Source organism: Athene noctua, chromosome 1 (assembly GCF_965140245.1).
Source record: "Athene noctua chromosome 1, bAthNoc1.hap1.1, whole genome shotgun sequence".
Classification (NCBI taxonomy): domain Eukaryota; kingdom Metazoa; phylum Chordata; class Aves; order Strigiformes; family Strigidae; genus Athene; species Athene noctua.
This window is the reverse complement of record NC_134037.1, coordinates 67,108,824-67,122,387: the sequence shown is the minus strand read 5'-3', so window position 1 is coordinate 67,122,387 and position 13,564 is coordinate 67,108,824. Positions and strand designations below refer to the sequence as shown.

The 13,564-nt window shown below is 41.6% G+C and overlaps 1 protein-coding gene across 12 annotated transcripts in view; it reads left to right on the top strand.

Annotated features, from left to right (window-relative positions):
• The first annotated feature begins 482 nt into the window (after positions 1–482).
• REPS1 (RALBP1 associated Eps domain containing 1) overlaps positions 483–13,564 on the top strand; it is a 67,885-nt gene continuing 54,803 nt past the window's right edge. For 6 of the 12 annotated variants that reach the window (XM_074896436.1, XM_074896441.1, XM_074896437.1 and 3 more), the window contains exon 1: positions 485–737. In XM_074896436.1, the coding sequence (XP_074752537.1) occupies positions 585–737 (153 nt within the window). In that variant the 5' untranslated portion in view covers positions 485–584. Of the gene's footprint in view, positions 738–13,564 lie in introns of all 12 variants that reach the window. The other 6 variants (XM_074896444.1, XM_074896443.1, XM_074896434.1 and 3 more) reach the window with 3 other exon arrangements.

Here is a 13,564-nt window from a genome sequence, read left to right as displayed (position 1 = left end):
ATCCCCACAGGGGGCGCTGCCGCGCACGGCCGCGCCGCACATCCGGGCCCCGGGAAACGGACGGGGCGCTCGGGGCGGGGGGGGGGGCGCCGCCGATGGCGTCGGCACAGCGACGCGGGGAGGGGGCGGGCCCGGGGGCGGCGGGGAGTGCTGTTGGCGCTCTTCCCTGCTAAACCCCGCCCCCCCTCTCCCCGAGCCTGGCGCTTCCGCCGCCGCTCGCGCGGAGGGGACGGTGCCGCTCGGGCGCTCTCCCCCGCCACCCTTTCCGGGGCGCGCGCTCGGCGGGCGCAGGCGCGCGGGAAGGCGCGCAGGCGCGCCGCCGTGCGGGCGGGCGGGCGGAGAAGGTGCGAACAGCCGCTCGCGCGCGGCGGCCGGCTGGGGAGCGCGGCGGCGGCGTCCCGTGTCCCCCCCCTTGTCCCGTCCCCGCCCCCCCCCCCCCCGCCCGCCCGTGTCTCCGCCGCCCGCGACGGGCCGGGCGGCGCGAGGTAGCCCCGCGCCCTCCCGCCCGCCGGCCGGCCGGGCCGCCGCCGTTGGATGCGGAGCGGCGGCGGCAACAGCAGCGCCGCGCGGAGCCGGGGCGTAAGATGGAGGGCCTGACGCTGAGCGAGGCGGAGCAGCGCTACTACTGCGACCTCTTCTCCTACTGCGACACCGAGAGCACCAAGAAGGTGGCGTCCAACGGGCGCGTCCTGGAGCTCTTCCGCGCCGCGCAGCTGCCCAACGACGTGGTCATGCAGGTAGCCGTCGCGGGGCCCCCAGGAGGGGCGGCGGGCCCCGGCACCGCCCCGCCGTTGCTGCCCAAGGGGGGGGACGGGCCCGTCCCGGGCTGCCGCCCCTCCCCTCACCTCTCCTCCGCCGCGCTCGGCTCGGCCCTCGCCCCTGTGCCCGCCCGGTACCCCTGTGGCGGGGGTCGTCCTGCCGGCGGCGGCGGGCCAGGCCGGAGCGGGACCCGCCGGGAGCTATTGTCCGGTCCAGGAACCGGCCACCTGAGCCCGGGCAGGCGGGGAAGGCTGAGCCTGTCCGGCGGAGAGGGAAGGGCGGGGGGTGCAGGAGTTGCTGCGCTGAGCGCGCCTACAGCAGGCCCCCCCGCCCCCCGCTGTGTACTTGTGGGGCCTCAGACTACGCGGCTGGGAAGGGGCTGCGGATGATCTGTGCCGATGGTGTCCAGCAACTGGTAGGAAAGTGCCTTGTTTGCTTCGTGTCGGCAGAGGCCATCCAAAACATGAGAACCGTTCCCAAAGCGTTTCGGGGATGCGGGGGAGATTCATCCCACAGTCTGCTAATGAAGAGCGACACAGAAGGAAATCTGGGTTTGTGTCCTTGGGTGCTACTGACACTGGTCCACTTCACCTAAGGCGTGCAGGCTTTTTTGGACATCGGTTCCCAGCAGGTATTAACTTACCTGTAGTCATCAAAACATTTCTAACAATGAAAAACGCAGTGTTAAGAACGGTACGGCTCCATACTTGTAATATGTATGTGCACAGTTTTTAGCACTTACATCCTTGGCCAGCTTACATCTAAAAGGTGTAGCAGTATTGCAGAGCTAGAGACGTACAAAAAGGGAAAATCTGCTTTAATGCGTGTTGTGTAACTATTTGAGGGAAGTATTCCCAGTGAACCGTTGTTATGAACAGCTATTTGTAATAATTTGCTGCTTCTGCAGTTCCCTCTGTCATTGTTCAGTGCTTTAAAGTTTATGTAGTGTTTTGAGCTGCTGTGGGTAAAACTATCTAAAAGGCCATGCTGCCTTTTATGCAGTTTCATCCTCAGCCTAGTGCCTGAGATAAGCAGGCCTTTTAACAAAGCATTAAAGTTACTGTAGCCAGAAACACAGTACACAAATTTCAGTGTTCTGCAGTTTAGTACCAGATTTCAGAGTACTTACGCTTGACTAGGGTTACTGTTAATGTGTTTTGGTCTCCTAAGAGCGACTTGGTTAGTTAAAATTAGTTTAAGAAGTAACAAAGTGGGGGAGAGCTGAATAAGAAGTGCTTCTTACTGGTAAAACTAGTAATCTCTTATTTGATGACTTGCTAGACTGGACTTAATGGTAGGAGAGTCTGCACGCTCAGTATTACGGGTGAGGTTTCTCAAGGGCCACCCACTGCTTTTTGTGTGTGGCCAACCAATTTCAGAAGAATCATCCCAGGAAAGTGAGTATTTACATGTTTGTTGCATTTAAAATTTCTTTTCTGTAAAACTTGTCTGGATAGCTGTATAGGCAAAACAGGCTAGTGCTAGAGGTTTTTTTTATGCAGGGATTTAGTGTAAGAACCTGGAAAGACTTGGAAGTACTTGGAATTTTGAAAACAAGTGGCCACAGATTATATCCTTATCTGTTGCAGAGGAGGTCATCTATTTTTTTGCAAAGTAGATCGCATCAAGAAGAAAAATTGCTCAGGCATCATTCCATGGGTTCTAAATAAATTAACTCAAGAAGCAGACCTGGCTTATCACTGTAGTGATCTCAAGGAAAACTTTGCAGTTAAAATGGCAAACAAGGTATTAGATTGCCTGAGGAATGAGACTGTAAATAATACACAGAAAGTCAAAATGCCCTTAGCAGTTTGACCCATTATGAATATCTTGTGCAGTCACTTTTGGTTACCTGTAAAGTGCGTAGTACTTCAGAGGGAGAGAATCCAGTTGTCTAGTTATTTTATGTTCTCCTTGGAAGTATGCTGTACCTCAGGCTAACACAGGCTTTGGATGGGGATTCTTTGGAGGGAAAATGCATGTGATGCTTTGGAAGCTGTAGCTATGTAACTGAAACCTCAGGGTGATACATCTTAAGAAATAAGGGAACCCTGTGAAGGGGATGTAATTTTCTTTTGACCACATGGTGCTCTGTTCTTACCTGTTCATTTGAAGCACCTGATAGTTGCAGGGAAAGGAGCTTGATTCAGTTACCCAATTCTTACATAATCCTGGCATGCAAGCGTAGCACTAGTCATGTGATTGCTAAGTACCTTTGTAGGTGTGGAAAATGTCATACAAAATTACCGCTTTTCAAACTAATGGGGACCAAGTAGTCCTGAGGAACTACCTTGAAGTTTTTCCTCTTCAGTAGTACAGGTCTGTAGATACCTTTCAATAATTCAGAATTGAATTCTGTTGGAAATAAAAATGTTGCATTTTTAGACCCATAACTTGTTTTGCTTGCAAATCTGTTGTTTAAAGGCTGGATATACATGCAACCTTTCCTGCAGAGTGTTATGTTTATGTGAGATACCGGTCTTGCGGCAGGTAAAACCCTGGAAAAGAAAAGCTGTATGTTCACTTAGTACACATCTGCAAAAGGACAGCCTTATTACCAGAACAAAAATACCTCACCAGCGGTGTTACAGTCTTAACTGTGTGTGTGAGAAGACCAATCTTTATTAATTCATATTTCTAACTTTTAATGCACTTTTTAAAAATTAGCATTAAGGTAAAAGATTTGCATAAAACAGTGAATAAAAGTGTGTGTATCGGGGTGACAAGTCCAGCTACTTGACAACAGTTGCATGAGTCTTCAGATTGCTTTGAGGGTGTGGTTTCAAATTGCAGCTAAACCAATCTAATGGTGAGTTGCCACTGAAGGAGGTAGTTCAGTCTTCCCCCTTCCCTCAGCCATGTGCTCCTGCTGCTGCTGCTTGTGAAGAAGCTAGTGCGTCTCCGATGCTCTTGTACGCTTGTACTGGGGGCTGTGCAGGCAGAAGATTAATCACAGGTTTTTGTTGATTTTAACTCTATCAGCTACAGTGGGGTTGAATGGATGTCAGTGCTGGCACAGAGAAGGAGGCAGGAAAACCATTTGCGGATGTAGGGGAGAGAGGAGAACTTCGTTTTTCCTAGAGCGATTGGATGTGTCCATTGTGATTCAGCACGGTTTCATGGTAGCTTAAACCATTAGAAGATGGAGCTGCCTTATGCTGGCACTGACATTCGTTTGACCAGACAGTGAGCTGATTCCAGGGAGCTTGTTCAGCCAAAAGTTAGGGGGTTTTGTCAAGTTATTTTTTCACTTGACTCAGCTGCATGAGCTCATGGCTCAGTTGCACGTGCATCGGTGTTTGTATTAGCGAGTAGTATGACACAACACAAGTGATGCTGAGGAGCTGCCGTCCACCCTGTATATGTATGTCAGAAGATTTCCTTTGATAAAGTTCTGGCCTGGTCCTGTGGACTGAATGTTAGCTGTGATTCATTAGGTGTTCTCCTGGATTGTATTTTCTAGGTTGGTTTCATACAAAAGAAGGTGCCTGTTCTGGAGGGGCTGCACAGTATGAACGGGAGCAGTAAGGGCGATCTGGAAATTGGCTTCAAAAGCACATTTCACATCTGACCTAAAATGCTAATGTGTGTATGCTATTAAATTCAGTTCTTGGTGCCTGTGTACTGATGGTGAAGTTGCTTGTAAAAGGTACATACAGTCAGCCAAAAAGAAGGTATTGTGAAGTTAATTTCTTGTGCTAGGGATTAATATAATAGCTGCCCCATTTGTTCGATTTGTAGAATTCTTATTTAGGTGATTTGATCACAGAATATTTTATGAACTTACACTCTTTTCTTTGATTATGAATGATACAAACTTCACAAGACAAGAAGCAAATCAGTTGTGCCATGTGATACTCATCTGAAAGTATTGAGTCAAGGCATCTTGCTTTAAAATGCAACATTATTATAAAACAACAAAGATATGAGTATTTGCCTGTACTTTCTCTAAAATGAATGGTCATCTTCAGTGTTGACACTGTACAGCAGCATTACCTGACTTCTGATTTAGTTTTAGTCTTTGAAATGACAGATGAATTGCACTATTATGCCCAGTTTCTTCAATTACAGTGTGCTTGCATCAGTCCATTAAAAACCTGGTGTAAAGCCTGCTTTTGGCTGCTTTTAGCCAATTTCCATCTTTTTTAAAAAAATTATTTCAAAGGAGTCATTACAGATTAGTTTTGATTGGTTTTTTGTGTCATTGATGGAAAAAATTACTGTCTGTGGTTGTCTACCTCAACTCTCTGTCAGTTTGCTGCCTTCACATCAGAAGTTACAAGAAAGTGCGTACCTGTGATGCAGCTGCTTCATCGTGAAGTCCAGACTCTTGACGTAAAGCCTCATTCATCAACTACAATTTCTGCACTGTGCAGAAAAAAACCCTAAGGTGCAGGCATATGCTGTCTTTTGTTCTTGGGGTGATAGGTTTTGGCAAATAGGGAACAGAGAACATGGAAAGGTGATTTTCTCAGGTGCTAGAATTCATCTGCTGGCATGCAGTGCCATTATAATTGGAATTACAATCCATAGACAGAACATGGCAAAACGAAATGCAGCTTCTTGATTTAAAATGTTGGTCTCTTTGTTGGAGAAGGAATGTAGAGAGGAAGAGATCTAAGAAAATAAAAACTTGTTCACAGTGATTTTATTGCTGTAGTTAGTGTTTCAGAGACGTTTCCTACTCAAAGTCTTTATCAAATCAGTAGAATTTACTAAATGCCAACTGCAAATGGAAGCTGAGCCAGGTCATGCTTAGGGTTGATTACCTGCGTGGTAGAGACATGCAGAAGACTCAGTCTCATTCTGGTTAATTTCCTAAATTTTTTATCTTTTCAGAACTGGTGGGGCAAGAAGTTAGAATTCCTTGTACACAGCAAATCCCATGCCTGCCTTTCAGTGATTTGGAGTATGTTTAAAAAACCATAGCACTTTCAGATCTTTAAAAAAACGTATACTGTGTAAAAAGCTTTCCTCTCCTAATACTGACCTTTACCTAATCTGCAAACAAGCCCAAATTTTAAAAAGGAATTGAATCCAACCCATATATTTTGGGTTTATATTTTTTATTTTAAACTTTACAGCTTTTCTACATAACATTTAAAAATAAAATTAGTTTAGATATTTTCTGAGGCAATATTCATAACAGGTCATTATTAAGGCATTCTTCCAGTGTAGAAATGTATAACTATAGCATTTTACTTATTGGTAATACTTTGTTAGCCTGAGTGCCATGAAGTTGGTAAGTCTGTAGCTTTTTATGATTGTAATAATGCATAATTTATATGCAATGTTTATATATTTAAAGGATGTTTGTGCATACATTATGCTGTATCTCAGTTCTCATTTAGGAAATAAGAGTTACTAGAAATCTGTTGAAAATACAGACAGTGCCTGGATCCGTAGTTAGTACGTAGCTGACAAATAGGATATTCTTTTTTTCCCCCTCAAATGTTACTGTAATAGAGTATTTTTTTTTCCTCTCAGCTGAGCAGTAAGTTAGTTTTGTTTCTCTGCGATTGTGAGATATATAAGCAGTCTACTTTCTGTTAGTACCAGAAATGCCTCTTAGTCTGGTTTTTATCCTGTGTACTGTGCTTTTGAGTTTTCTGCAGAATTCTGGTAAAAATGTTTACTTTAGTGATGTTACCTTCACAGAGACTATAGTGGGCTGCAAATTGTTTTTTCTTTACAGTTAATTAGTTTGAATAGTCTCATATCTCAGCAGCATTTAGTCAGAGAATAATCATTGTTTTTGAAACGGAAGGCAGGAAGTTAATGGCAAAACTTTAGGAGTCTAGATTAGGTCTATTAGAATTATATTTGTTTTCAGCAGATTTCTCAGTGTAATTGTTTTTGAGCCTTTGAAATTGACTGGCATTCATACTGTATAGTCACTTATATAGTAAATAATTCCCTCATAATTTTGTATGCCAGCACAGCACTCAGCTAATTTCAAGTATCACAGCTCAGCTTTGTTTGAAAACAGTGATTTATTTTTTTTTTTTTTTTTTCTTTTTAAAAGTGTTGTCAGATGACAGCAGGGATGATTAATACCCATTCTGACATGACTGGATAGAATTCTGTAATCTTTTTGGAAATATCAGGGCCATTGGCAAATGCAGCTGTCTTAGAATCACATTAGCTGTATAAAATTGTGGATTGTAAACTTGATCTTTTTCCTATAAAGATGATTCTTTTGTATTAGAAGTTTTGAGCACTTCATCCACTGTCTGTGAAAAATGGCAAATGTGCCTTCATCTTAGTTTAATCTTCAATAAATATTACTGCAGATACTGTGAAATTATAGAACTTTGCTGGCAGTCTCTATGACTTTCCAGTTATATTTGCTAGCTTTCAAAATATTAGTCCTTACAGACAAGTTTCACACCTGCTAGGTTATAAAATATTTGCTGTTTAGATTAGTCCTTACAGAATTCCTAGACTTCAAATTGGAGTTCTGCTCTTCGTTTAAATGAGTTTGAAGTCAGAAGTGAGTGTGGGAGCAATATGTTGACTTAAGATTTTTCTTGTTGGAGTTCCAGTAATGATTAGTCTAAGAATGTATTTCCCACTTGTTCTTTTTCCTTCATAATTTCTTTTGACCACGGATATTATTAAGCCAGTGGTGTTACTCTTTCTAAGCTAACGTATTGAGCTGGTGATCTTGTTTGTGACTTGCTTATTTTTCTGACGGGTTGGTGTCTAAAGAGTTAAATTATCCCCTGCACTTGCTATACAAAAAATACATTTTAATTTAGGCATGCCTGTCTGTGTATAGGAACTGTATTTTGATAGGTTAAAGGACTTGGAAAAGGTGACAGTCTGACCTGAATTTCTGGAATGATTGACTTCTGACATCTGAAATGCTCCTGAAGTATGGTAACAGAGCAATGAGTAGACTCAATTTCAAATAACATCTTTCAGCATCAGTAATCCCAGAAAAGGGTGACTGGGACTGAGCTGTGTAAAATTTAGCATTAGGTGGTAACTTACTCCTGCTTGAGACTGTTAGTCATGAATTTTGTAGAAAAGTCTGCTCTTACTGCAAGAGGCTGTATGACTTGTTTTTTCTCAATTAAAAAGTCTTAAATCATTTAAAACTTGGTGTTAGCAGCTCTATTCTGAGTCTCAAATGTGTAGCTCTTTAAACATGCAGTTTTTAGAACTTTAACTGAGGTTTGTTTAAACTTTGATAGACGTTGTTAAGACTTCTGGACCTTAATGGGAGGAGAAGAGCAGTGCAAAGCTTAAGTAACTTATTAACACTGGTCAGATTGATGCTCAGATGAAAACAGAATGAGATGGGAAAGCAGCTTAAAGTAGTGGGCACAGTAGCTTCAGGTAAACTTGTATGAAAGTAGCTCAGGAATAACAAGACCATATCTGAGCAGTCCTATTTGGCTAGGCCACAGCACAACCACTAAGTCTGGGATCAGAGAATGCCTTAATCTTAATTTTACATTAGCAGAAAGCCAGAAGCTTGTGTTCATTCTTTGAGGCTTTTCTGTCTTAGGTTTGTTCTCGCACAGCGATGAAAGGCAACGTGTGGAGAAATATTAAAATCAAAAAAGTTAGAAAATAATTATTAGCAAGGAATATCAATCACTGGAATGCTTCAATTACAAAGGAGGACTGAAAGGAATCAAAATGTCTATAGAAATTCAGGTCTCTCTAGCATATAGCACTGAAGTAGAAATTTTGCAGGAAAAATACTCAGTTTAATGCTGCATGGCAGGAGCATCCACAATTAGAACATTCATGTGACCTACCTTGTACTATTTGTTACTGGAGTAATACTTTGAAATGCTACATATATTACTGCTGTAAAATCTCCAGTGCCTGCTAAAGCTAGGTGCTTTCTTGCTGCTTTATGGACACTTTGGCTGGTACTATTAGTTCCAAAAGATACAATTACTTGAGTGTTACAGAGTCATCCTGGAGTCTCAAATCATCACAGACTGGCTCAGGCATTGAGTTCTTGCTGAAGTGTGCTTCTTCATCTCCTGTTGCTTGAACTCTTCATGCTACCACCAGTGAAAAGGAGACACCCTTGTTCTGAGGGCAGTTCCAAGCAGCCTGATACATGAATATATCTTTCCTTTCTAAGGAGGGATTCTTTGGGCAAAGCAAAGAAGTTGGAGTTGAAAGTGTTCTTGATGTGACATTCTGTTCAGTTACCTCATACCTTTTCTGCCTCTCTTTAAATGACAAGCACACAACTTTCTTGAGGCTGCAGCCTTCCAAGAAGTTTACAGTGAAATGAACAAACTATTGCTACCAGCCATGTGTTTCCATGTGCCTTGTAGCTGCTGAGACGTTTGTTGGTTGTACAGTAGTCAGATTCAGTTTAATAAATGAGCAGATAACTAACACAGTAACTTTCTGCTGGCTGAGTGGTGTAATCTTACTGTGTGATCAGATAGATGAGCAACAGTTAGTGCTCGGGAATGGGGAACTGTATAGCTGAAAGCAGAGGAGGGAGGAGCTATTTAGGTTAAGCAATAATGTAAAATTGCCTCGGAAGAGGAGACAGGTATGTGGAATATCTCCTTTTAAAATAACATCTCTTTATACATCAAGAATTAGAAATAGTTTGTGTAGGTCCCCAGGATGTCTTATGCTGTTTCAGATTTTTTTTTATTTCCAGTTCTTGCTGCTTTATTACTGCTTGTAAGATACCTTTCTCATGAGCACCTACTCTGCCAGAACAACAGCAGTAGAGAGAATCTTAATGCAAGCAAAGAGCAACTCTGCCTTGAGGTCTTCCAGGACTTTTTACTTGGGAAGACAGTAGTTGCTTTCTAAGTGAGTGTCCATCTGGCTGTCTGGATTTTCCTTTGTGGATGTGTGGATGCTATTGAGCATGTCAGAAAGGAATATGCATCTTTATTCTGTCCTCTCTTTTGAGAGTATTTGGCAATAATTTGTTGATGAGTTATAGTCAAGTAGGACAGTCTGTGGTGGTGCATCTTTGGAGAAATGGCCCCTCTAAATCAGTATCTTGAACTTTTTGTAGTTGCATATAGGCTGCATCTGCCTCATCTTTGTGGATTAGTTGATGGTGGTTACCATGTACTACTGACTCAAGAAGGGAACCACTGACCTCTGCAGAGCTGTGGAGCTCTGCATAAGAGGCTCTGCAGGTAAGATTCACATGTATGGCTTGTAATTTGCAGGAGCTGTTAGCAAGACTGAACTTTAACTGCAAATGGAAAGCTATTGCATTAGGAAGTGTCTTTGATATATGAGGCTAATCCACTGTGAACATACGTGCCACCAGGAACAACAGGAGGTGATGCAGACCACTTTTGGAATGGTTTGAGGTCAGGAATGACTTAAAATGTAGCTGGTTCAAAAAGTACTACAGTAGGTGAAAATCCTGTTTTCTCTGTGTGTGGTGTTCAACATACTCGTTAAGGTATGTATTATGTGCATCTGTCATTAATCAGAGTTTTAAATTTTCAGTGTTTATCTGCTGCTTTTCTATAAACGGAGTGAAAGCATGGCTCCAAATCTGCCAACCCTTACTCAGGGAGTGAACACCCTTGTAAAACAGATCCCAAAGTACAGGGGCAGAATCATTCCTCTGAGGCTTAAAATACTGGGTCATTCTTGGAACAGCTAATTCTTTATTTCTGATCTGATTAATTCTGAAATTTCATTTGATTGAAACTTATGTTTGAACCTGAAATGACCTGTGGAATGGGGAAGTTTAGCTCTAAGTATCTATAGAGAATTAATGATTAGAGCTGTTGAGAAGCTTTTCCTTCCTGTTGTTATTTTAGCAGTCTGCTTCCACTGTGGACACACGCAGTGTGAAAATCAGGAGGGTGGAGAAATATTAGGAGAGGCTCAAATAGTATGAGACTCTAAATAGTTCGTTGCCAGAGAGCGTGTGTCATCTTGGAAGTCCTCCAGTACTATTGGTTTTATTTCTTTAAAGGCCTGTGTTCTGAAGCCAGGTTTGTGGCATTGACTGAGATCCATCTTCATGGAACAGTCAGTAAGACTTAAAAGGAAGACCTTACTATTCATTATGCAATAAAGTACAACAAAGTCCCAAATATACCCTGTGCCTGGGAATTTTTAGTATTAACTATATTTACTATTGTGCTTAAGTATCTAATAATATAAATGTGTGTGTTAGAGATAATGTTAGACTTGGTTGTTTAGCGCATGAACTTCTACTTCACACTTACTGGATTAAATACAGCAGTTCTTGATAGCCTTCACAAATGCATTTTGCAAATGATCTTTGCATAGATGTAAGACTTTATATGTTTGTCATATACTGCTATTAGTGCTGAAACATATAAATCAGAGCAATACTTGGACTGCTTCTTTTAGTGGTATTTGTTTGTCCTGTCTCCAGTTTTTTTTTTTTTCTTGTGTGCTACCATGTGCCAAGGTTTGTGGAGCCTTTCAGAGAACTGGGTCAGAGACATGACTTGGTTAAAAATAACTCATCAAAGGAAGGAGCTTTGTCAGTTTTCTATCTTGTTCCTGCTACGCAGTGTGGTCAACATCTGAGAAGCTACCTGTCAAGTGAGATTTTTCTGAAGAAAAGTTAACATTTCTTTTTTAATAACTAATCAGTATTGCTTTGTCCACTTGATGATAAGTGAGAGACTGCAGTTACTAAACTGTGTCAGGCTGTGGTCTGCAATTAGTGAGGCAGATTGAGATAAATGAAGTGACAGGAATGATCTATTGAACAGTGGTTGTGGAATAACAAGATTAGAAGGGAAGCAAATTGTGAGGAAAGAAATATATTCAATTTAGGAAAAAAGCCTGAAGGTGTTCTTCATAGGTCTTCAGTGTGTAGTGTTGGTCAGGTTTTTTTTTTTTCTGCTACAATAGCAAAGATTTTTTCAATTTCACTTATACATCCCCAGATTACATTACACTGTAGAAATATGGTTAATTTTTGTTGTAGCTGAGGTGAGTGGATAACAAGACTTTAGGAGAGGACTTCTCTAGGACAGCATATTCTAGTACCCAATTTGAGGTTGTATTCCAATAAACTTTTGATTTGGAAAACATAATGTCATATCTGTTTAGTGCTTAAGTTTGCAAAGAGCTTTAGAATTATCATCGGTGAATTGCTGCATATGGGATACAGAAATAATATCGTTGACATTATAATGTTTTTCATTTTAAACTGTGAAACAAAATCAATCTGTAATCAGTTACATTTTTATTAAATAACCTAAGACTGAATGCAGGCTATTCTTTTTAATTTTTTAGCTTTTTTTAATCTGAAGTAAACCGTTAGCTTTTTTAAAATGTATTGCTTGCTTTTCATTAAAAGGTTATTATTGGTATGCACAGTAAAACTCAAAAGTCCTATACTAAATTCTGAAGCACAGGTGTATTCATATGACCAGTCTGATTTAACTCAAGTTTGTATCAAATATTGTAAAATAAATGTGAAAGCTTGTTTTGCAGCTCTAGTGCATGGTTTATATGATTTTGTTCATGGTGATTGTTTCATTTAAACATAAGAGAAAACATTCTTACTGTGAGGGTGATCAAACACTGGAAGAGCTTGCTCAGAGAGGTTGTAGCATTTCCCTCCTTAGATATACTCAAAATCCAACTGGACATGGTGATCTCCAGAGGACCTTTCCCAGGTCAACTATTCTGTGATTCTACATAGGGTTTCTTTGCGTTTATTAATTTAAAAGAAGCCTTACACTGACAATACAAACAGGAAAATTCCTGCGAAGTCACAGTAGGACTACTAGAATACCTCAAGTTAAGGATGTGTTAATAAAATCAGGACCAAAATGTATATTCTGAATCCCAGTTCTCCTTTCTGGCTTCATATCAATATTTGATTTGGACGGGGGGGGGGGTGTGTTAGTGAGTAGACTTGTGTTACTGTCCTAGTTTGGATGAGGTGATACGAAAGGTCCTTCTTTGAGTTTGTTCACTCCCCGTTCCTGTCAGCATACACCATGCGTGTTGTAACTTCCAGCCTTCAAAAGTTGCCTTTAAAGTCTCTCCTCTTACCACCCTCTGGTATGGAACAGCAGGTACTTTAGTAACTCTAAGCAGATGATATATTTTATCTTTGCTATGTAGGTGGCATGCATGTTGCTTCATTTATTGTTTTACCGTTGAAGTCATCCCTGCCTAAATACTGTTGTACTTTTGCATGGGTAGTGTTTAAGATAATGTGCTTGATTTGCCTTGTTGAAGAACCTAGGGGCAGGGGAACTATGGTGTTCTGGAAGACTCTCCCGGAGAGGTTTTCTGAGTTCTGGAAAGTGAGTTTCAGCACTTTTGATAGAGCTGCAATTTGTTCCACTTCACCTGGAATTTTAGAGGTTCTCAAGTCTTAGGTTTTTGTGGTTCACAAACCTTTCCAAGTTCAAGGACCTCTTATTTGAAACCTGTAAGAATTCTAGAAGGTATGTGCCCTTTGTCAACATACTGCTTCCTGTGCATATCCGATCAGTGCCAACTCCTGATACTGTTGATGCTGCTTTGCTTCTTTGCAGTATGATGACTGTGCAATTTCCTAATTTACAGCTACTGCACTGAGTTGTTCTTCTTTTGTATCAACAGCTTCCAACAATTCTAGAGCTTCAGAGTTGTTGACCTTAACCCAGTTAACTGCAGTAGTACGACTTCAGGATCTTCATATGTGAGGTTATAAAAACAGTCATGGAGCATTTTGTCTTGAAGATGGCTCTGCATTCCTTGAAGAGTTTAAGGAAATTCCTTATCCTCTCTCTTCTTAAGAAGATGAAAACCCTAAACTTAAACCTCAGAGAATCAATCCCTTGACTGTTTT